We start from the raw sequence: 22761 nt of genomic DNA, 5'->3' as shown, positions 1-22761 counted from the left end.
GTAAAATTATGTATAATCATACCTGATAATTTTCTTTCCATTAATCATAGCTGATCAATCCATAGCCCCTCCCAGATATCTGTACTGTTTTTATTCTGGTTGCATTTCAGGTTCAAGTTTAGTCTTCAGTTACTTCAGAAAGACTTCGTGTTCAAGTTTTTTCACTTGGATTCTTCAAGAGTTGAGACGAGTTTGTGTTACAGTGAGCTGCTGCATTCCTCTCCCCCCCGTTTTACGGGCTGGATTGAGACATAAATTCTGCCGGCACTCCCTCCCGCTTCGTGCGGCTGTAGGGCAGCTTTGTACCCCTCCCGCTTCGGCGGTGTTAGGGTCAGTCAGCTCCTCCCGCGGTTGCGGTTGCAGGATAAGCCAGATCCCCCCGCATTGGCGGGTGTGGTGTCCCTCCCCCGCTCCGCGGGGATGAGCTGGACGGATTCCCCTCCCCCACTTGTGTGGGGATGAGCTGGGTTAATTCCCCTCCCCTGTTTCGGCGGTGGTGAGCTGGGCAGAGTGTCCCTTCGTGGGTGTAATTCTCTAAGTGCTGAGTCCTGCGGATGGAGCTTTGATATCGACATACTGAGGAGTTTCCGGCAGCACATGACCACATATAGGGAGGCAAAAGTTTGCTCTCTATCTCCACCTGCTGGTAGATGGACACAACCCACCAGTCTATGGATTGATCAGCTATGATTAATGGAAAGAAAATTATCAGGTATGATTATACATAATTTTACCATTATTCACATGTCTGAACACCAAGCAAACAGTCCTTAACCTGGGAAGCACACATGTCCACCTCCACATCCTCGGACCACAGTTAGGCCAAGTGAGCATAGTCTATATAAGTGGAGTATTGAAGAAAGCTATGATGATAGGCCGAGGAACTCAGTTTTGAGAGCTCAAAGTAAGGGCTTCCTTTAGTGTGTCCTGAACATCCTCACATAAGTGTTTCCAGGGCACGGGTGTTATACTTTTAAATGGAGGAGTTTTGTCATCTGGTGTGATCCTTTCACTTGCCATACACAAAACTTGCCTGAATACCTCCCACACTTCTCAGTCTGGTTTGAAAACCAACTCTGAAAGGGTCATCTTGGTGCAATCTGTGTTTATCACTGTATAGCCTTTTAATTGTTTGCTTTTTGAGAGGTTTGCTGTTGACAAAGCCCCCTATCATACCTCCTACAGTGTTATGGAACCTCAGTGTCGTCCTCACACAGCCGATGAAGGCTCTTTTGAGCCACTCAGCTCTTTGTCATCTGAAGTACTTGACCTGGAAAGTGTTGTCTTTGGTGGCAGTTACTTCAGCTTGTAGGTTGAGTGAGCTTCATAGCAGATCCACCTTGCACTAGACTTCATCATAATAGAGTAGTTCTTTGCATGCACCCTAATTTTCTTCCTAAGATGATGTCTGAGTTCTGTCTTAACCAATCAGTAGTCCTGCCAACATTCTTCCCAAAATCTCATGCCCTTCCTGGTAAAAGTGCAGTGCACACCTTGGAATGCAAGTGAGTCTTGGCCTTTTATCTGAAGCTGACTAAAGCCCACAGACAGTCCACCCAGCTTTTTGTTTCTTTTGATCAAAACAGGATGGGGGCAGCTGTCAGTAAACACACTGCTTCCATATCATCAAGCTGATCAATCCATAGACTGGTGGGTTGTGTCCATCTACCAGCAGGTGGAGATAGAGAGCAAACTTTTGCCTCCCTATATGTGGTCATGTGCTGCCGGAAACTCCTCAGTATGTTCTCTATCTCAGCAGGTGGTGGTCACACACAGCAGCAGCTCTGGCTAGGCCTCCAAGCCTAATTTTTAGGTTTTGTTGAGTGCCTGGGGTTGAGGGCTCTTTTGAGCAAGTGCAAACCTGGTGGTGCCAGGCCCCTCCTTTTCTCCCCCCTCCCGCTGGCTCCGTTAAAAAAAAAAAAAAAAAAAAAATGTTTGAACGGCCTTAAAGGCGTTTATTTCGACGTTTATTTAAGCGTCTATTGCAGCTACTCACTGGGACACTAGGTCGTTACAACTCGGAGCGGACAGCAGGTAATTTTTACCTTTTTATAGCGGGCAGGGGGTTCCCCGATTCTTCTCCTCGTGGCATATGGCGTCGGAGGGCGAGGGCGCAAAGGGTCGCTCCCCGGGTCGCTTGAGCGCTTCTAGAGGGGATGCGGGGGTCTTAAAGCCTGATTCGCCCTTGTTGGGTGACAGTTTCGTGACCGATGAATGTCCCGGTCCTTCCTCCGGCGTGGCGGTTTTACGGGGCTGGATTGAGACTTAAAATTCTGCCGGCACTCCCTCCCGCTTCGTGCGGCTGTAGGGCAGCTTTGTACCCCTCCCGCTTCGGCGGTGTTAGGGTCAGTCAGCTCCTCCCGCGGTTGCGGTTGCAGGATAAGCCAGATCCCCCCGCATCGGCGGGTGTGGTGTCCCTCCCCCGCTCCGCGGGGATGAGCTGGACGGATTCCCCTCCCCCACTTGTGTGGGGATGAGCTGGGTTATTTCCCCTCCCCCGTTTCGGCGGTGGTGAGCTGGGCAGAGTGTCCCTTCATGGGTGTAATTCTCTAAGTGCTGAGTCCTGCGGATGGAGCTTTGATATCGACATACTGAGGAGTTTCCGGCAGCACATGACCACATATAGGGAGGCAAAAGTTTGCTCTCTATCTCCACCTGCTGGTAGATGGACACAACCCACCAGTCTATGGATTGATCAGCTATGATTAATGGAAAGATAATTATCAGGTATGATTATACATAATTTTACCATCTCCTTCACTTACGCTCAGGCTGGGCTGACTCTGGAGGGTCTTGTCATGTCAGAGCCATGGCTATGTCAGTAGCCCACTTGAGATTAGCCTTCATTGAGGAGATTTGCAGAGGAATGTGAACGTGATTTCCTCATCAGTTACCCCTACCCTAGTGCTGGGCTGCCTCTTACTGATTCAGATATGTTTCATTTTGTTGTTGTTGGAAAACCCACTAACAACCATATAGCTTTTCTTAATGTTTGCTATCTGTAATGTCCAGCTAATATTCTGTAAGATAGTGGAACCCTTTGGCTTAATGTGAAGTCCATCATTTGAAATTTGTTGACAGTGACATCTAATGATTTGATATATTTATCACATTTATTCTTTCCAAATTGCCCCCTCCTTTCTTCTCTCCAGGTAAGACAGAAATACACACACAGGAAAAAATCCATGAACCGTGCTCATCATGTTTTCCCCATTTTATTTGATTTCCTGATTCATTGTTATAGATTGAGATGCACAGCAATGTAGTACTGCTGTTCTGATCATATCATAACATCTTACTATCCAGGTGGTTCATCCAAAAACAGATGAGCAACGATGCAGACTTCAGGATGCCTGTAAAGATATTCTTCTTTTCAAAAACCTTGATCAGGTAATTTTGTGTTTATAATGTTTGTTGAAATGTTTTTTTGTAGTACTGACTTTGGCTTTGAAATTGTGTAGCTTAAATAGTCTGAATGCATCACCCTAACTTTAAAGCAGTGGTGCTGGTATTTGTGGTAAGTCTGCTGCAGGATAGAAAGAAATATGTTCTAGATAAGTTATTGTAAATACCATTTATTGTTATCTTGTTACATATCTTAATACATCAGATTTGTTGCTGAATGAATTGGTTTTGTTACATGTCTTGTCAATCTGGAATATATAAAGCACAGTGCATACCAATGCCAGTCATTTTGGGAAGAGTTCCCATCATGCCTGCTGTACTTCCTCCTAGAATATGCTGCTACTGCTGTGCCAGGTTTTGTGTTTGGGGACATACAGAAGCAAGATTCTCAAGCTGTAGGTTATCTGTTCTACATGAAGGCAAGCTGTAATGACCATATAACAAGTCTAACAGAGGAGACTATGAAAATATTAACATAGTAAATGACGGCAGGTAAAGATCGGTTTGGTCATCCATTGTGCCCAACAGTCATATCCATTATCAATTCATGATTAAACCAACAATCCAACAGTAGTTCTAATAACATTTTACTCGCTAAATTCAACTTTAAGGTGTTTTTCTCCTTCCCCATTGAGGTACACAGCACGCACACTCATAGCCTATGATATATGAATATGGTATAAAATAACCCCTCCAAACGGCAATGATAAACTTGCAATCAAGACTCCTAAATTCAAAAGACAAACTTTAAATTTGACAAAATGAGACTTGACTGTACTGATCTTCTGGACCTCAGTGGGGAAATTCAATTATCTCAATCTGTTGTTTCATCTAGAATTATTCCCCTGGTTTTATCGTTGGTCCACTTTTTATATAAACAATTCTTTTGTGGCAAGTGTAGTGGGCAAAAAGACTATTTTGGGAGTTTGGACAGTCCAGGCCCCACCTTCTTTTTGGGCCTGGCGTAACAAGTTTCATGCCTTAATGCTTTTCAAAGTATTCAGGCCAAGATATCGCCCAAATGCAAAAAATTGTTTGCCTACTGGGGAGGGTTACATTCAGTCCCTCTCCCACAGGGCCCATAGTGGTATTCTTAACTCTCTCTAGAGCTTGACGTGGTTTTTCTTTTTCCTTTTTCTCTTGGGATGTATTATGTGCTTATGTTGTTTTTGGACTAGGAAGGAGGGGGCATAGGGTGGCTTAGTTGGATTACGATACCAGAGCATTTTGTTTAGTTGGGGAGAGGCCATAAGAGTCAAGGCCTGCTCCCCATTTGGTATTATAGCTTTTACATTTCTATTTTTGCAATGTCAATTTGCTCTGAGATTTCTTACATTTTGTCTTGGTGTGGTTGATTTGTCAATTTTTGCAAAAATGTAATAAACATGATTATAAAAAAAAAGGTTTAGACAAACAACTCTTTTGTGGGAATATCAAATTATTATGTTTTAATATCATGCAATAAATTAATAATATTATTTTACAATAAATGTATCTGAGCGTGTCGACTGGGAGATCTTTCTTCCAACATGAATCATGTTTCACTACTTACTGCTTCAAGGAAAAAACACCTGCAGAGAGAGATTCCATTAAAATGCCAGTTTCAAAAATTTCTTTTATAAAAACAATTTTCCATGTTGTAAAGTAGAAAAAACTTTGAATGTCCTAGCCAGACCATCTTGTTGACTACACCATTCTCTTTCCGTCAAGATGGTGCCGGCATTTAACTCTATGTATTTATATAGTCATCTGATCAGGAATACACCAGTCAGAATATCCATGGCTTAGATTGTCATCCACTCCAATTTTGCATTTACACCTGTAGGTGTCATTGTGTTCAATGTGAAAATCTATTGTTCTTTATAATTTAACTCTTTCATATTGACCTCCCTCCCATCCCTCTTTCACTTGATCCAACACACACCACTTAAGATCCTGAATTGTATGCTGTTTGGTTTGTCAATAAAGCACCAATGGACCCTGCAAATTTCCTGTTCTGAATTTATGTTCATTCAGCCACAAACATAAGGGACGGCTATGCGCCTAATATGTTAAAATTAAATTTTTCTTTTTAAATATGAAAAGCGGACCAGTGATGAAATGGGGGGAGTAATTCTTGATGAAATAAGAAGTTGAGATTATCGAGTTTCTCTGCTGAGGTCCAAAAGATCAATACAGTCAAGTTTCTAAAGTGTGTCTATGGTATAAAATATGCATATTTAATCCCGACCCACCTTTGCATTTTCTGGACACAGACCATAGAAGTCTGTCCAGCACTGGCCATACTTTGCAACTACTGCAATTACTATCAAGGCCTTAAGAGCACTAGAAGTAAATCTAAGAGATGTATTTATTGAAAATGTGTAGTCCACCAATCCTGAAGTACTAGGTGGATTCCAACGAGCATTGACAGTTAAAATATCATCACAGCTGCATCTTAATATACAAACATTGAAATGCAAGAACAAGTGAATCTTGATTAATCAAAATATTATTTTTTTTAACTACTAAAATTAATTTACAAAGAAGATAGATTTAATACCCTTATGCAATTTTATTAACTCTTCTCTTATAGAATTTGAAGAGGCAGTGAATTCCATGACTTTGAACCAGTTATGGACAAAGCAGTATTCTGAATAGAGGATTTGAGTCACATTAACTGAAAGCATATCTAATAGTCCTGATCTAGACATAGTAAAATTCTAGATGCACAGTAGTGTAACAGTGGATACATTACTTGCAAGAAAGACAGACCACTTGGTGCCTTAAATACTAAAGCAGTGTTTTAAATTTAGCCTGCCAGCTGATTGGAAACCAGTGTGGTTCTGACAACACAGAAGAAATATGTTCTTGAATTTTGCCACCTGTCAGCAGACAGCAGCCAAATTCTGTTCTAGTCTGTACTTGTTGCCTTCATTGAGCAAGATGGAAGACCATAGTAAATGGAATTACAATAATTAGTCAGAGGAGATAGCACAAATTATAAAACTGTGAAAATCAGTAACTGATAAATTAGACTTAAGCTAATAAAAAGATGGTAATTTATAAAGTGCCTGCTTCATCACCTGTCTAATATATGGCTTAGAAGTCCAACCCACATCGAACATGTAAGCATGTGAGATTAATTTTTTACCCAATGAAAGAGATCAGACCATGGACACCAGAATCTTATATAGATAACGGGTTTTGTTGGTCAGACCTTGGTTAATACCTTGGTTTCTGAGAGTAATCTTCATGCTTTTAAGTATTGCATGCCTTTTTATGACCTTTTGGGATTGAATTTGGCTGTTGTTCAGTTTGCTTTGTATTAGTTTACGCAATTTAGATCAACAGCTCATACTTTTACCTATCTATTAGTTGGGAATACATTTCCCATTACTGCCATAGAACTGGCACTTTTATATAAGAGCATAAGAACATCCATACTGGGTCAGACCAGTGGTCCATCCAGCCCAGTATCCTGCTTCCAGCAGTGGCCAATCCAGGCCACAAAACACAATTAGTAGCACCATTCCACGCTTGCCAATCCCAGGGCAAGCAGTGGCTTCCCCCCATGTCCATCTCAGTGACAGGCTATGGACTTTTCCTCCAGGAACTTGTCCAAACCTTTATTAAACCCAGATACACTAACCACCGTTACCACATCCTCCGGCAATGAGTTCCAGATCTTAACTAGTCTTTTGAGTGAAAACAATATTTCCTCCTATTTATTTTAAAAGTATTCCCATGCAATTCATTGTGTTCCCTGGTCTTTATACTTTTTGAATGAGAGGAAAAAGGATTCACCTTCACCTGTTCAACTCCACTCATTTTGGTCGCTCTTCTTTGAACCTATTTAATTCAGCTATATCTTTTTTTAGATATAGCGACCAGAATTGAACATAGTACTCAAGGTGAGGTCAATCGCTTCCTGTGGCAGGCTGTCCCAGATTATCTGCAGCACTTAAGTTCGGCGATTGTTTGCAGCTTTGGGTAGAGCTTGTGATGGGGTCTCCAACATTGTGCCCCAGACGTGGTAGTCCATGGGGTTTAGGTCCGGCAAATTTGGAACCTCCAGTTCTTGAGGTGGTAAGCAGCCACCGTTGCCTTTGCTCTGAAACCTTGCTCTTACAGTGTCTGGATTCTCATTTTGTCTACTACTGACACCTTGCCCACGATTGCCGTTCTGATCCAAAATACTTTTAAATAAATTATGTGTAAATTATCTTATCAAATACAAATTATTCAGATTTACAAAAGGCTACATCACTGTGACATCATTAACAATAAGCTTGCACTCTGTATTTTTTCTCCCCAAATAACGTTAGTTTTACAGTTCAAACATTTTTTGAATGTGTAAAATTGCTGGGTGGTCACGCTAAAAAGTCTGTTTCTTTGCCTTGCTTAAAGATAATTTCATTCCACTTAGCCCATAAACGTAGATAGTAACAACAAATACAGCTGTAAAATTTCACAGTGAAATTCCAAGCGTTTCCTAAGAAAACAGCAAAAAAAAAACCTCTACTCACTCTGTATGTATGTGTGATGCAGCATCTCTTTTCCCTTACCATGAAGCAAGTATTACTTCTGAAAATAATATAGAATTAACTATGAAGGCAGTTTGGTAAAGGACGTCCAATGGGGTGCCAAGCGGTATTCTATAAGAGCACTTACGTGGGTATGTGCAGTTATAGAATACGGGAATAAGGTTTCACGTATATGCAAACATGGCACCACATTAATGCATATATCCGGTAGAGCTGCTCATTGCCCACCCATGTCCCCCTTTCACGTATATGCTAAACTGAATATATCTTTTATAGAACTATGACTAGCACATACTCGCATACGTGCTCTTTCTGTGCTAGTACTTCGTAATGAACGCAGGTATTAGGCACCTACCTGTAGGCATGAATTTATAGAATTGCCTTTTACAGGTTTAAGTTTTTCTCTCCATATCCATAAGTCTGTCTTTACTTCAGATGTGCTGTTTCTTGCAAGGTGGTTATTGAATGGATACCTTAGTTTTTTAATCTGTACTTTTTTTTTTCCGCATTCACAATTTGGTTTGTGTCCTTCTGCTGAGGATCCCAGGAGGCATTATCCTTTTCTGTCCCGTGAAGTGTGATTTCATGTTGATTTCTCTAATAATAGTGTCCTCTAGCAGCAGCAGTTTTCTCTTTTGGGCTGTTTTGACATTGCCTGAGGGGTTTCTGGTACATTGTGTGTGTGTTTTTTTTTTTTTAATGATATCACTTCAGATTTGATTCTTGGAGCATCAGTGATTTCCAAGAGAGAGGTGGCATTTTTCAGGGGTATCCATTGAATCTTGGGGTGAAGGGGCTTTTTATTTCAGCTAATTCTTGCTTCAGTTAAGTCAACTGATGGGGCAAGCTCTAGCACTCCAAATAGATTGCCTCAGGATCAAGCGCCTTAGCTATTGAGGGGCCCTTTTACAGAGCGGCGGTAAACCCAACGTAGGCTTACCGCTTATTCTTCCGGGACTACTGTCAGCCCAACGCAGCCACCTGTGGTAGTCCCGACCTGAGCATGTGCCATTTCCGGGGGAAAAAGAAAACCCACAGAAATGGCTTGTGCGGCGGTAACCCAGCAGTAATCTGACATCACCGTGCACTGTCAAGTTAGCGTAGGAGCCCTTATCGCCACCTCAATAAGTGGGGGGGTAAGGGCTCTTCATTGCATGGCATGGAGAAAACAGCCCTTGCCTCTAGCGCAGGGCCTTTTTTTCCCCACTGCTTGCTAAAAGGACCCCTGAATTAGATAATCATTTTAGTTATTGGATTTTATATAGAACAGTTTTATCAGTAAAGAAAAAAGCTAGAGAGGTAGATATTGAAGACATTTGGCTATTGTTATGAAGGCTATATAATAAAATCCAGCCCTGGGGTGGATGGATTGAGCGATAGGGAAGGGTGGGATTTTAAATGCCTAGTACCTGTAGACTTGTCTGGACTGAAAGCAAATCTATCTATGAATACAAATAGGCAAAGAACATAAGTACATAAGCACTGCGATGCTGGGAAAAGACCAAAGGTCCATCAAGCCCAGCACTCTGTCTCAGACAGCGGCCAATCCAGGCCCCAAGAGCCTGGCAAAACCCCAAAATTTAATAACGATCAATGGCCTTTTCCTTCAGGAATCTGTCCAGACCCCCTTTAAACTCAGCAAGGCCAGCTGCCATCACTACCTTCTCTGGCAATGAGTTCCAGAGTCTAACCACGCGCTGAGTAAAGAAAAACTTTCTCCAATTTGTTTTAAACCTACCACATTCTAATTTCATCTTGTGTCCCCCGGTTCTATTATTGTTAGAAAGCATAAACAAATGCTTCACATCTGTCCGCTCTACCCCACTCATTATTTTGTACACCTCTATCATATCACCCCTCAGCCGCCTTTTCTCCAGGCTAAAGAGTCCTAGCCTTCTTAACCTCTCCTCATAAGGTAATCGTCCCATCCCTTTTATCATTTTCGTCGCCCTTCTCTGCACCTTCTCCAATTCCTTAATATCTTTTTTTGAGATGAGGCGACCAGAACTGAGCACAATACTCCAGGTGCGGTCGCACCATGGAGCGATATAATGGCATTATAACATCCTCATGCTTGTTTTCCATCCCTTTTCTAATAATACTCAACATTCTGTTCGCCTTCTTAGCCGCCGCAGCACATTGAGCGGAAGATTTCAACGTCCTATCCACGATGACTCCCAGATCCCTTTCTCGGTTCGTAACTTCTAAAGCGGAACCTTGCATGACATAGACGTAATTCGGTTTCCTCCTTCCCACGTGCATCACTTTGCACTTGTCAACGTTGAACTTCATCTGCCATTTGGACACCCAATCCCCCAGTCTCACGAGGTCCTCTTGTAATCTTTCACACTCCTCCCGCGACAAGACGACCCTGGATAACTTTGTGTCATCTGCAAATTTAATTACCTCACTAGTTACTCCCATCTTAAGGTCATTTATAAATATGTTAAAAAGAAAAAAATATATATATTTACACACACATTTAATTGTTTAAATTCTCTCTTACAGAAAGTAGAGCAGAAACATAGAAGTATATATATTTTCCTTGTCATCAAGCAGATGAAGCCATTACATATGGGTTGTGTCCATCAACCAGCAGGGACAGATAGAGAGCACTCAACTTTTCACAGTGCCTCACGGCCAGCCAGCTCCACTGCCTCTTCAGTATTCTCTATCTCCCCAAGCAGGGTGGCTGCAGCTTCTTCGAGCTCCATCAAAAATCTGCCTGGGGGTGGCTCCTGGCTTGCCAGTTGTTAGCCGGGGTGTTAGAGGCTATAGCAGCTTGACTTTGAAGGCACATAGGTTAGCCCTTTCCCTGCCTTATCCATGCCCCCGTGGATGTGGACATATTAGCTTGCTTTTCCCTGTCCTTTCCCACTCAGTGGATGCAGGCACATTGGTTCGCCTTTCCCTGCCTTTCCCACTCAGCTGAGCCTCCGGAGTTCTTATTACCTCTGCTTTCCTCACAGTGTTTAAAAAAAAAAAAAAAAAAAAATGGAACAGAGGTTTTCCTTTGATTCTTCTATGGGACCGGAGCTGTGATACTTGGTCCGGTGAGGTAAGAGTGTTTTCTAACTCCTCCGGGGTGGGCCCGCGATCGGGGCGTTTTTGGTGCGAAACCGCCATTTTGAATTTTCCCGCCGTTTTCGGCGATGGCTGCAGAGAATGTATAGCACTGTTCCCGGTGTGGCAAGCGCAAATCAGCAGCGGGGCTCTGTAAATCGTGCTGTACAGGTGTAAGAGCCGGCCCGAGCATAGCGAGCGATGATTCTTCCCGCTCAGAGCTGGCAGCGGACGCCATTTTGAATTCTCCGCATGGCGCGGCCTCCGTAGAGATGGAGAGCACTGAGCCCGGGGGGGGGGGGGACCTCACCTCACCTCGCCTCACCTCACCTCACCTCGAATTGAGGCTATTCAGGGAGCGGCTAGCCCCGGACGGGATCTGGGTGCCCAGGGCGAGTTTTTCTCCCCTGATTTTGTGTTGTTGTTGTTGCATAAAGCCTACATGCTGAAGAGCTCTCCCTCAAGGGTCGTCTGAGGCCCCTTCTATTGTCTCTCCCCCCCCCCCCCCCCTGGTGGATTCTGGCCTGGGACTGCCCGCTGAGGCTATTTTCCCTGATAATTGGCATAAAGAAAAACGTAGAAGGGCTAATTCCCCTTCAGATTGTGGTGCACCCCCCCCCCCCCCCCCCCCCCCCCCCCCCCGTGGTCAGGCTGTGAGGATTCAGAGAGTTCTGGCAGGCCTTCGTGGTCTGAGGAGCCAGTCTGTGCAGAATTACCACAGGATCTGGATGATCCCTCCGCAGTGAGGATTTTCCACCGTGATGAGCTGCCAGTGCTTATTTCAGATGCCCTACAGGTCCTTTCTATTGAAGAGCCTAACACACAGGATCTGGATGATCCCTCCGCGGTGAGTATTTTCCACCGCGATGAGCTGCCAGCGCTTATTTCAGATGCCCTACAGGTCCTTTCTATTGAAGAGCCTGACAGTGGCATGGCCTCCTCTGTGAATCCTAGGATGGCTAGTACCAAAAAACCTGCTCGAGCCTTTCCTTTGCATGACTCCATCCAAGAGCTTATTTCCGCTCAGTGGGCTGACCCCGAGGGACCTTTGAAAGTTTCCAGGGCTATGGGGCAATTATACTCTCTGCGTGAGGAGCATTTGGCTCGCTTTGCAATGCCTAAAGTAGATGCCCTAGTCACTGCGGTGACAAAGAGAACTACCCTCCCTGTGGAAGGAGGAGTTGCCCTGAAGGATATACAAGACCGTAGGCTGGAAGCAGCACTTAAACGGTCCTTTGAAATTGCAGGTCTTACTGTTTGGGCGTCTGCATGCAGTTGTTATGCTGCTAGAGCATGCCTGGCGTGGTTGCAACAGGCAGTGGAACAGCTTGGAGATGGAGTGGAGTCCTTCTCGGATGTGGCTCCGCGGCTGGAGTCGGCCTTGTCCTTTTTGGCTGACGCCCTTTATGATATTGTCAGAGCTTCGGCTAAACAAATGGCAGTAGCAGTGGCGACTCGCCTTGTTATTTGGGTACGACGTTGGGCAGCGGACATGGCCTCTAAGCAAAGGGTGTGAAGTTGCCCTTTCAAGGCCTTCTCCTATTTGGTGAGGAGTTGGAAAAAAAATTGTTAAAGGCCTGGGAGGTCCTAAACCCCAGCGCTTGCCCGAAGATAGGCCGAGGCCTTCCTCCAAGGGCCAGGCGGTCCACTCCTCTTATAGACCTCGCTTCCGTGAAGCTAGAAGGTACCGCCCGGGGCGTTCTGCTGGGTTCACTTCTCGTGCCCGTTTTCAGCAGAGGAACTCCTTTCGCTCGGACAAGCGTTCCGCAGCCATCGACTCTAGGCCTGGAGTTCAGGGGAAACCCTCTCAATGATGGTGCGCCGGCCCCCTCCTCGCTTCCTGTCATCGGAGGACGTCTTTCCCTCTTTGCCGAGGAGTGAGCCAATATTTCCTCAGATCAGTGGGTTCTGGACCTGATCAGAGATGGCTACAGAATAGAATTCAACGCCCCAGTAAGAGACGTGTTTGTGGAGTCCCGATGCGGTTCTGCCGCCAAACGGGCGGCGGTAGAGGAGACTTTGCAAGGTCTGATTCAGTTAGGGGCAGTGTCCCCGGTACCTCCCGCCGAACACGGCTACGGCCGATACTCCATCTACTTTGTGGTGCCGCGAAAAGGTGGGTCTTTTTGCCCTATTCTGGACTTAAAAGAATTAAGCAAGTCCCTGAGATTGTGGCATTTCCACATGGAAACCCTGCGCTCTGTCATTGCTGCGGTACAGCCAGTAGAGTTTCGCATGTCTCTAGACCTGAAAGAAGCTTACTTGCACATACCAATTTGGCCCCCGCACCAGAAGTTTCTGAGGTTTGCGGTGTTGGGAAAACATTTCCAGTTCCGGGCCTTGCCTTTTGGCCTCGCCACAGCTCCCCGAACCTTTTCGAAGGTAATGGTGATAGTAGCTGCTTTGCTCAGGTGAGAAGGTATCCGGGTTCACCCGTACCTAGACGACTGGCTCATCAGAGCAGACTCTGTAACAGAGAGCTATCAAGCTACAGACAGAGTGGTCTCAGTACTTCAATCTCTAGGCTAGGTCATCAATATGGCCAAAAGTCACCTGACCCCCTCGCAATCTCTAGAATATTTGGGGGCCAGGTTCGACACAGACTCGGGCTATGTATACCTACCCGAGCTAAGGCGGTGCAAGCTTCAGAATCAGGTCCGTCTGCTCCTGAGGATGCCCAGCCCGCGAGCTTGGGACATTGTCCAGCTGCTGGGATCGATGACAGCCACATTGGAAGTGGTGCCCTGGGGAGAGCGCACCTGAGACCTCTACAGTATTCCCTACTTCAAAGATGGTCTCCAGTTTCTCAGGATTATCAATGCAGACTTTCCTGGCTCCCTGCGGCCCTACTCAGCATGGAGTGGTGGCTCTCAGACAGCATGCTGCGGCGAGGAATGCCGCTGGCACTCCCCAATTGGTGTCTAGTAGTGACAGATGCCAGCCTGAAGGGCTGGGGCGCACATTGCAAGGGGAAGCATGTCCATGGTCTATGGACACCCGAGGAGTCAGAGTGGTCCATCAACCGGCTGGAGTTGAAAGCGGTGTTTCAGGCGCTTCTGGCCTTTCAAGTGACCCTGGAAGTATTGGCTGTCAGAGTGATGTCGGACAACACGACAGCAGTGGCTTACATAAATCGACAAGGCGGCACTCAATGCAGAGCACTGGCCGCGCAGGCCGAGCTGCATCTTCAGTTTCTGTCGGCAGCTCACATTGCAGGTCAGAGCAACGTGCAAGCCGATTATCTAAGAGAGGCATCAGATCGATCCAGCAGAATGGGAACTAACAGACGAAGTATTCCTGCAGATATGTGCCAAATGGGGCAAGCCCGTGATGGATCTTATGGCGACAAGTTCAAATGCCAAAGTCCCGTGCTTCTTCAGCAGACGGAGAGATCCTCGCTCGGCAGGGTTGGATGCCTTGACTCAGCCCTGGCCTCCGGGCCTACTATATGTGTTCCCTCCATGGCCCTTGATAGGGTGCGTGCTCCTGCGGATTCGGCTGCACCCAGGAGAAGTGGTCCTCATCACCCCGGATTGGCCCAGGAGGCCTTGGTATGCGGACCTCCGACAGATGCTAGTGGAGGCTCCCATTCCTTTACCTCTGGTACCGAACCTGTTGTCACAGGGCCCGGTAGCCATGGAGGACGCCTGCCATTTTGGTCTTATGGCATGGCGATTGAGAGGGCGCAATTGAGGGACAAAGGCTATTCAAACATAATCATTTCCACTCTCCTGCAGGCCCGCGAGCGTTCCACTTCCGTGGCTTATGCCAGGATTTGGCGCCAGTTTGAGTCTTGGTGTGCTTCAAAAGCGATCACACCCATGCGGGCTCCTGTCTCGCCGATTCTGGACTTTTTGCAGGATGGTGTACAAATAGGCTTGGCCTATAATTCCCTGCGGGTGCAAGTGGCAGCGTTGGCCTCCCTTCGTGGTAAGGTTGAAGGCGTGTCTTTAGCTGCTCATCCAGATGTGGCACGGTTTCTTAGTGGGGTGCTTCGGCTCCGGCCTTCCGTGCGAGCACCCTGTCCAGCTTGGAACCTGGGGCTAGTTTTGAAGGCCCTGCAGGCTTCTCCTTTTGAGCCGCTTCGGCAAGCATCGGAGAAAGATTTGACACTAAAGGCCGTTTTTCTTGTGGCCATTACTTCGGCGAGACGGGTGTCAGAGCTCCAGGCGCTTTCCTGTAGAGACCCATTTCTGCAATTCTCAGAGTCCGGGGTCACGGTTCGGACCGTGCCTTCCTTCATGCCTAAGGTGGTTACAGCGTTTCACCTAAACCAGCCTATTTTCTTGCCCTCCTTTGATAAGGAGGAGTTTCCAGAATCTTTTGGGCAGTTGCACCTGTTGGATGTGCGCAGGACTCTGCTGCAGTATCTGCGAGTTACTATCTCTTTCTTGATCTATGATCATCTGTTTGTTTTGCTATCAGGGTCCTTGCAGAGGGTCTCCAGCGTCTAAAACCACTATTGCCCGCTGGCTCAAAGAATCTATCTTTTCAGCTTATCTGCTTGCCGGCCGGTCTCCGCCTGTAGCCTTTAAGGCGCATTCTACCAGTGCGATTTCTTCCTCTTGGGCTGAAACTGGAGCACTCTCTCGTCAAGAGATATGCAGTGCAGCAACATGGGCTTCTAAGCTATCTTTTGCCTGACATTACAGGCTGGATGTGGCTGCTAGGAGGGATGCGCGTTTTGGAGCACCAGTGCTAGCGCGTGGTGTGACCTGTTCCCACCCTATCTAGGGATTACTTTGTTACATCCCATACGTAATGGCTTCATCTGCTTGATGACAAGGAAGGGAAAATTAGGTTCTTACCTTGGTAATTTTCTTTCCTTTAGTCATACCAGATGAAGCCATGAGCCCTCCCTGTATGATTGTCTGTATGCTGTGAATCTGTTTCAGGTTCTGTTCTTGTTTCCTGAAGTTCCTTCCTTGGGAGAAAGTTGGAAAACAGTCTTCAGGATTCATGTTCACTTATAGGAGGATGAGTCCATTCCCTCTAGTTTATGTTTTGGAGGATGAATTTATTCCCTCCAGGAGGTTGCGTATATCCCCTACAGTTATACAATAAGGAGGACGAGTTTATTCCCTCCAGGAGGATGTGTTCATTCCCTCCTTTTGAGTTCATGCCCTTGTTAAGGGGCCATCGTTCGCTGTGAGGAAAGTTCATGTTATTCCCATTGCGGTTTGCCATACTGCTTTGGAAGCTTCAAATACTGAAGAGGCAGTGGAGCTGGCTGGCCATGAGGCACTGTGAAAAGTTGAGTGCTCTCTATCTCCCCCTGCTGGTTGATGGACACAACCCATTCGTAATGGCTTCATCTGCTATGACTAAAGGAAAGAAAATTACCAAGGTAAGAACCTAATTTCCCTTCTTTTGTTTTTCTTCACTATATATGCAGCAAACTTAAAATAACTAAGAAAGCAGAAATCTGAAAGCAAACCCAAAACCTCTGTTGTATGTAAGTCTTTTAAAAGATAATATTCAGGTCATTGGCAAAATATCTTCATGCACTTACCCAAAACTGAATACTTTATAAATAAGAAAATTCTGTGTTGGTTTTTAACTAACTGTGGTAATTGCAAACTACTCATATCTACTTAGGTTTCCAGCCTCATTTACTAAATTGGAAAAGAGCCTAGAATCTGTCAACCGATTTTCCTGAATGATGATTTTTTAAGCTATAGTAGACTGCATAGCTATTGCAGTATGATACACTGAACTTATAATCATAGGAGCTTTCATGCTCTTATAAATATATACAACATGTAGTCCACAAATTTGTTCTAATATAAGCTTCACATAAATTAGACCTTACTTTCTTTGCAGAAATTAAATAGCAGCTGCATTATTGAATGAAAAAATCATTCTGTCATTGTATTAGCCAGATTACTGGTATGACTTCTGATGATGCTGCTTTATGGTATAATTCTATTATGTCATGTCCTCTTTCAATGATTTAAAATATAAGTATTAATCTTTTTGTAAATTCTGCACAGAATTTTGTATTTTATTAGTAAGTCTCTGATTCTGTACAGTAAAATTTTAGTATATGCAGTAATTCGTTATTCCTTAGCATCCCTCCGGACCGGCCCAGGATTGGACTGATGGGTTGTGCACGCCTACCAGCAGGTTGGAGACTGAGAAAAAAACTGACTCTAGCGAGCCAATAGGAGCCCTGGACATATGACCCTAGCCTCAGTATTTTCTCAGTCTCCCAGCAGGTAGGAGTGAGCCCATTAGTCTCTCTGTTGTCTTTCAGCTTTTTCTTTATTGTTGGCTTTATTCTTCTGATGATGCTGCTTTATGGTATAATTCTATTATGTCATGTCCTCTTTCAATGATTTAAAATATAAGTATTAATCTTTTTGTAAATTCTGCACAGAATTTTGTATTTTATTAGTAAGTCTCTGATTCTGTACAGTAAAATTTTAGTATATGCAGTAATTCGTTATTCCTTAGCATCCCTCCGGACCGGCCCAGGATTGGACTGATGGGTTGTGCAAGCCTACCAGCAGGTTGGAGACTGAGAAAAAAACTGACTCTAGCGAGCCAATAGGAGCCCTGGACATATGACCCTAGCCTCAGTATTTTCTCAGTCTCCCAGCAGGTAGGAGTGAGCCCATTAGTCTCTCTGTTGTCTTTCAGCTTTTTCTTTATTGTTGGCTTTATTCTGCTTTTATTCTGTGCCACAGGAATTCTTTGAGGCTGGTTAGGTTTTCTTTTCAGCTTGGTTGACTTTCAGCCTCAGGGGTGCAAACTCGGGTGCCCTGGGTCCCTCCCCCCTTTTTCCTCCCCACCTCCCTTATTATTATTTAATTCAATTTCTGAGGGAAGGGTTGCCCTTTGAATAGCAAAGGGATTTTACCTTTGGGAGAGGCAGCCAGATGTGAAAAGAAGCTAAATTTGCTTTATTGCCACGGACCTCTTAAGTCCCCATTGGTTAAACGAGCAGGCAGCTCTGTTATTGTCAAGTGTGTGTGGTGTGGCTGGTTAGTGTTTCCATCAGCAGGGAAACATAAAAAGTACAGTTTTCATTACCTGGTCTGGCTCCCATCACTATTTGTTTTCGGGTGATTTGTGTGTTTAATTTTAGTGCTATTTAAAAAAAAAAAAAAGGAAGAGTTTCGGCGTGAATTGGGTACGCGCACGCGTCAGCGATGTCGGAAAAACTTAAGCGCTGCTCCGTTTGTCAGCGTCGGGGTGTTTCATCTTCAGGCGCTTGTAAGTATTGTACAGCGCTAGCGGGAGCTTCGAGTCCAGTTTTGCCTGCAGCGGTTCAGTCAGCTGGTTCGGTCTCTTCACCGGCGCGCTCCGATCCCGTGGTTGCTGAAGGGTCAGGCGCGCCCCTGGACTCCGGAACAGCAGTTTTGGAGTGAACGGCAGCCATTTTGGATTCGTCCTCCCAATCTCCCTCGCAGCCTGCAGGTCTTTCGGTACCTACTTCGGATGTTTTGTCTTCAGGAGCACTGATGCAGGCTGGGCCTACTCAGGGGGTTTTCCTCCTGAGTTTGTGCTCCAGATGTATCAGGCTTTTTTGCTGCAGAAGGGGGATTCTTCAGCTGAGACAGGTCCTTTGAGTATGTCTGCTCCCCCTCCCCCTAAGAGATCTAGGGAGGGAGATTGGCAGGAGCATTTGGAGTCCGTTCATGATCAGGAAAGGCCCTTCTTAGAAGAAGAGGAAGATCTTGCGGAACATATCTGGGAGGATTCTTCTTCTCCAGATCCTGAGGCTAGTTCTTTTGCTGAAGGAGAAGATCCTTCTGTAGCCAGAGTTTTCCATAAGGATGATTTGCAGGAGCTAATTTCTATGGTGTCTTCTACTTTGAACTTTGAAGGTTTACAGCCAGCTTCAGAAGTCCATAAGGTCGATTTCTTGATTAAAGGCTCTAGGTCTGCTTCCAAGACTTTTCCTATGCACCAGGATATTTGGGATGTTATTAAAGCGCAATGGGAGTCCCCAGATGCGGCTTTCCGGCAGACCAGATCTATGTCTCGTCTCTATCCGGTTCCTGAAGCAGATAAGTCTTTGCTTAAGGTGCCAGTCATGGATGCCGTGGTGTCGGCGGTGACTAAGCGTAATACGGTCCCCGTAGATGGCGGAACAGCTCTTCGTGATGTTCAGGACAGACGTCTGGATTCTCTGCTCAAGAATAGTTTTGATGTTTCTTCCTTGGCAGTGCAGGCTGCCATTTGTGGTTCCTTAGTGGCTAGGGCCTGTTGTAGGTGGGCAGAGAGAGTTCTGGACAGGACTTCGGATGATCTTCAAGCTATTGATCTAGAGGTGGCTAGGATTGAAACGGGGGCGGCGTTTCTGGCTGATGCCTTGTATGATTTGTTGCGAGCATCTTCTAAGTCTTTGGCTTTGGGAGTCGCTGCTCGCCGATCGCTGTGGTTGAAAGGTTGGTCGGTGGATACGGCCTCCAAATCCAAATTGAGCAAGTTTCCATTTAAAGGTTCCTTTTTGTTTGGGGAAGAATTGGATAAGTTGGTTAATTCCTTAGGAGATGCTAAAGTTCCTTGTTTGCCGCAAGATAGACCTCACCTGTCCGGTCGAGGTTCTTTCTCTGGTAGAGGTTCAGGTAGAGGTTTCTGTAGGTTTCAGACTGGTCGGGGTTTTCAACCTCACAAATCTCAGTTCTACAATAGGACACAGTCCTTTCGGGGTGCTCGCAGAGGAGCAAGTTTCTCCACTCCAGGTTTTAGATCCCAGACCCATCCTTCCCAATGAAGGGGCGAGGGCCTCTCCTCTGGTGCCTGTCGGAGCTCGTCTTTCTCAGTTCTATCAGAGGTGGGCCCACATAACTTCAGATCAGTGGGTCTTGGAAGTTATACGAGACGGTTATGCCTTAGAGTTCGCAAGGCCTATTGCAGAAGCCTTTCTGGAGTCTCCCTGTCGCTCTCCTCTCAAGGCGAGGACGGTTCGGGATACTCTACAGAGGCTGTTAGATCTTCAAGCTATCTGTCCAGTCCCTCCTTCCGAGTACAAGCAAGGCCGGTATTCCATTTATTTTGTAGTTCCCAAGAAGGAAGACTCTTTTCGCCCTATATTGGACCTCAAACCTGTCAATCGCGCTCTGAGTCACAGTTTTCGTATGGAGACCCTGCGATCAGTCATAGTCGCAGTGTGCCAGGGAGAGTATTTGACAGCCTTGGATCTCACAGAGGCTTATTTGCATATTCCCATTCGTCCGGCTCACCACAAGTTCTTGCGCTTTGCAATTCTAGGTCGGAATTACCATTTTCGCGCTCTGCCCTTCGGTCTTGCGACGGCTCCCCGCACTTTCACCAAAGTTATGGGCGTGGTGGCTGCGGCCCTCAGGAAAGAAGGGATTCTTGTTCATCCATATCTAGATGACTGGTTAATCAGAGCAAAGTCTTATCAAGAGAGTTGTCGCGTCACAGAACGAGTGATGCAGTTCTTGCAGTCTCTAGGTTGCGTAGTAAATGTGTCCAAGAGTCGGTTGGTTCCGTCTCAATCTCTGGAGTATTTGGGCGTCACGTTCGACATGACACGAGGCCGAGTCTTTCTACCGCAGGCCAGGATTCTAAAACTCCAGTCTCAGGTTCGGGCCTTTCTTCAACAGCAGCGTCCGTGTGCTCGAGATTATCTTCAGATTCTCAGATCCATGGCAGCCACCATAGAAGTAGTACCCTGGGCCAGACTCCATATGAGGCCTCTTCAGTGGTCTGTCCTATCTCGGTCCGCTCAGAGGGATTCACTATGGAGGCGTCTGCCTCTCCGCAACAGAGAGCGCAGCTCGCTGTTTTGGTGGCTGTGGATGAAGAATCTCACAGTAGGCATGCCTTTGGAATCTCCTCGCTGGATACCGTTAACGACAGATGCCAGTCTCCGAGGCTGGGGAGCGCATTGCCTGGGGCAGTGGGCCCCAGGGTCTTTGGTCTCAAATGGAAGCAGTTCAATCAATCAATTTATTGGAGCCCAGAGCGATCCGGTTAGCTCTGCAGCACTTCAGGGCTCTACTAATAGGCAAAGCGGTCAGAGTTCTTTCGGACAATGCCTCGGCAGTGACCTATGTCAACCGTCAGGGGGGGAAAGAAATGTCGTCTCTTGTGTCGGGAGGCAGAGAGTCTCCTCGCCTGGGCGGAGATTCACCTCTCGGCCATTTCAGCATCGCATGTGGCCGGAGTGGAAAACGTTCAAGCCGACTTTCTCAGTCGCCACACTCTCGATCCCAGGGAATGGTCTCTCAGCGATCAGGCGTTTCGGTTGATAGTGGAGCGCTGGGGCACTCCAGTTCTAGATCTGTTTGCCTCCAGTCTCAACACAAAAGTCCCTCGTTTCTTCAGTCGTCAAAAGGATGTAAGAGCGGCAGGGGTAGACGCTCTCTTGCAACAGTGGCCCTCCGACCTTCTTTACGCGTTCCCTCCGTGGCCGCTAATAGGCCGTCTCCTACAGATGATTGAGGATCACGGAAGACCGGTAATTTTGGTGGCACCGGATTGGCTGCGGCGTCCTTGGTACGTGGATCTACTGCGTCTATTGGTGGCGCCTCCTCTTCGGCTTCCAGTTCACAGGACTTTGCTGGTTCAAGGGCCAGTTCCACATCCAGATCCGGGTCGATTTTGTCTTACGGCTTGGCTCTTGAACGAGCCCGTTTAGCTAAACGGGGTTTTTCAGGACCGGTGATTTCCACCATGCTTAGGTCTCGTCGGCATTCCACTTCGCTAAACTATATTCGCACTTGGATAATTTTTGAGGCCTGGTGTGCAGAGGCTGACATTCTTCCGTTTCGGGCATCTGTGCCTCAGATGTTGGATTTTCTACAGCGAGGGTTGGATAAAGGGCTGTCTCTTTCTTCTCTTAAGGTGCAAGCGGCAGCTCTTTCCTGCTTTAGAGGTCGGATTCGGGGTAAATCTTTCTCCAGTCTTCCTGAGGTGGCCTGTTTTTTAAAGGGAGTCAGCCTTCTTCGTCCTCCGGTGAGATCAGTCTTTCCATCTTGGGATCTTAATCTGGTTCTTTCGACTCTCACGAAACCACCTTTTGAGCCTTTGCAAGCATGTTCTTTGAAGGATCTGACGCTTGACAGTGGTTTTGGTGGCTATTGTGTCGGCTCGGAGAGTCTGAGTTGCAAGCTTTTTCATGTAGATCTCCATTTCTGCAGTTTTCCAAGGAGCGAGTGGTTATTCGTCCGGTTCCCTCCTTTTTGCCTAAGGTGGTATCTCATTTTCATCTGTCCCAGTCAGTTTTTCTTCCTGTTCTGGGATCGGCCTCAGGGACGCAGGAACAGTGACAGTTACATACTCTGGATGTTAAGAGTGCTTAAACGGTATCTTGCAGTTACTGAGGATTTTCGGCGCACGGACCGTCTTTTTCTACTGTTGGCCGGTCACCGTAAGGGGTTGGCGGCTTCTAAGCCCACATTGTCTAGGTAGATCAAAGAGATGATAGGGTCAGCCTACCTTTTGGCAGGTAAAGCTGTCCCGGACTCTGTTAAAGCTCATTCTACTAGAGGGCAAGCTGCGACCTGGGCCGAGTGTTCATTGGTTCCACCAGCGGAGATTTGTAAGGCAGTGACTTGGTCCTCTCTCCATTCGTTTTCTAAACGTTACAGGCTTGATGTGCAGTGTTGGCAGGAGGCGATTTTTGCGTCACGAGTAATTTCAGCGGGTCTGCTGTGGTCCCTCCCATAGGACTACTGCTTTGTTACGTCCCATCAGTCCAATCCTGGGCTGGTCCGGAGGGATGCTAAGGAAGGAGAAATTAGACCTTACCTGCTAATTTGCTTTCTTTTAATCCCTCCGGACCGGC

General features: G+C 46.3%; 1 protein-coding gene across 1 annotated transcript in view; it reads left to right on the top strand.

The window, feature by feature from the left end:
- Positions 1–22761, top strand: part of PRKAR2A (protein kinase cAMP-dependent type II regulatory subunit alpha) — a 176663-nt gene that overhangs the window by 112797 nt on the left and 41105 nt on the right. The window contains exon 4 of the mRNA XM_030208076.1: positions 3307–3390. Within this exon, the coding sequence (XP_030063936.1) occupies positions 3307–3390 (84 nt within the window). The remainder of the gene's footprint in view (positions 1–3306; positions 3391–22761) is intronic.

This window comes from Microcaecilia unicolor, chromosome 6, assembly GCF_901765095.1.
Source record: "Microcaecilia unicolor chromosome 6, aMicUni1.1, whole genome shotgun sequence".
NCBI lineage: Eukaryota > Metazoa > Chordata > Amphibia > Gymnophiona > Siphonopidae > Microcaecilia > Microcaecilia unicolor.
Note: the sequence above shows the minus strand (reverse complement) of the source record. Positions and strands in the feature narration are given on the sequence as shown.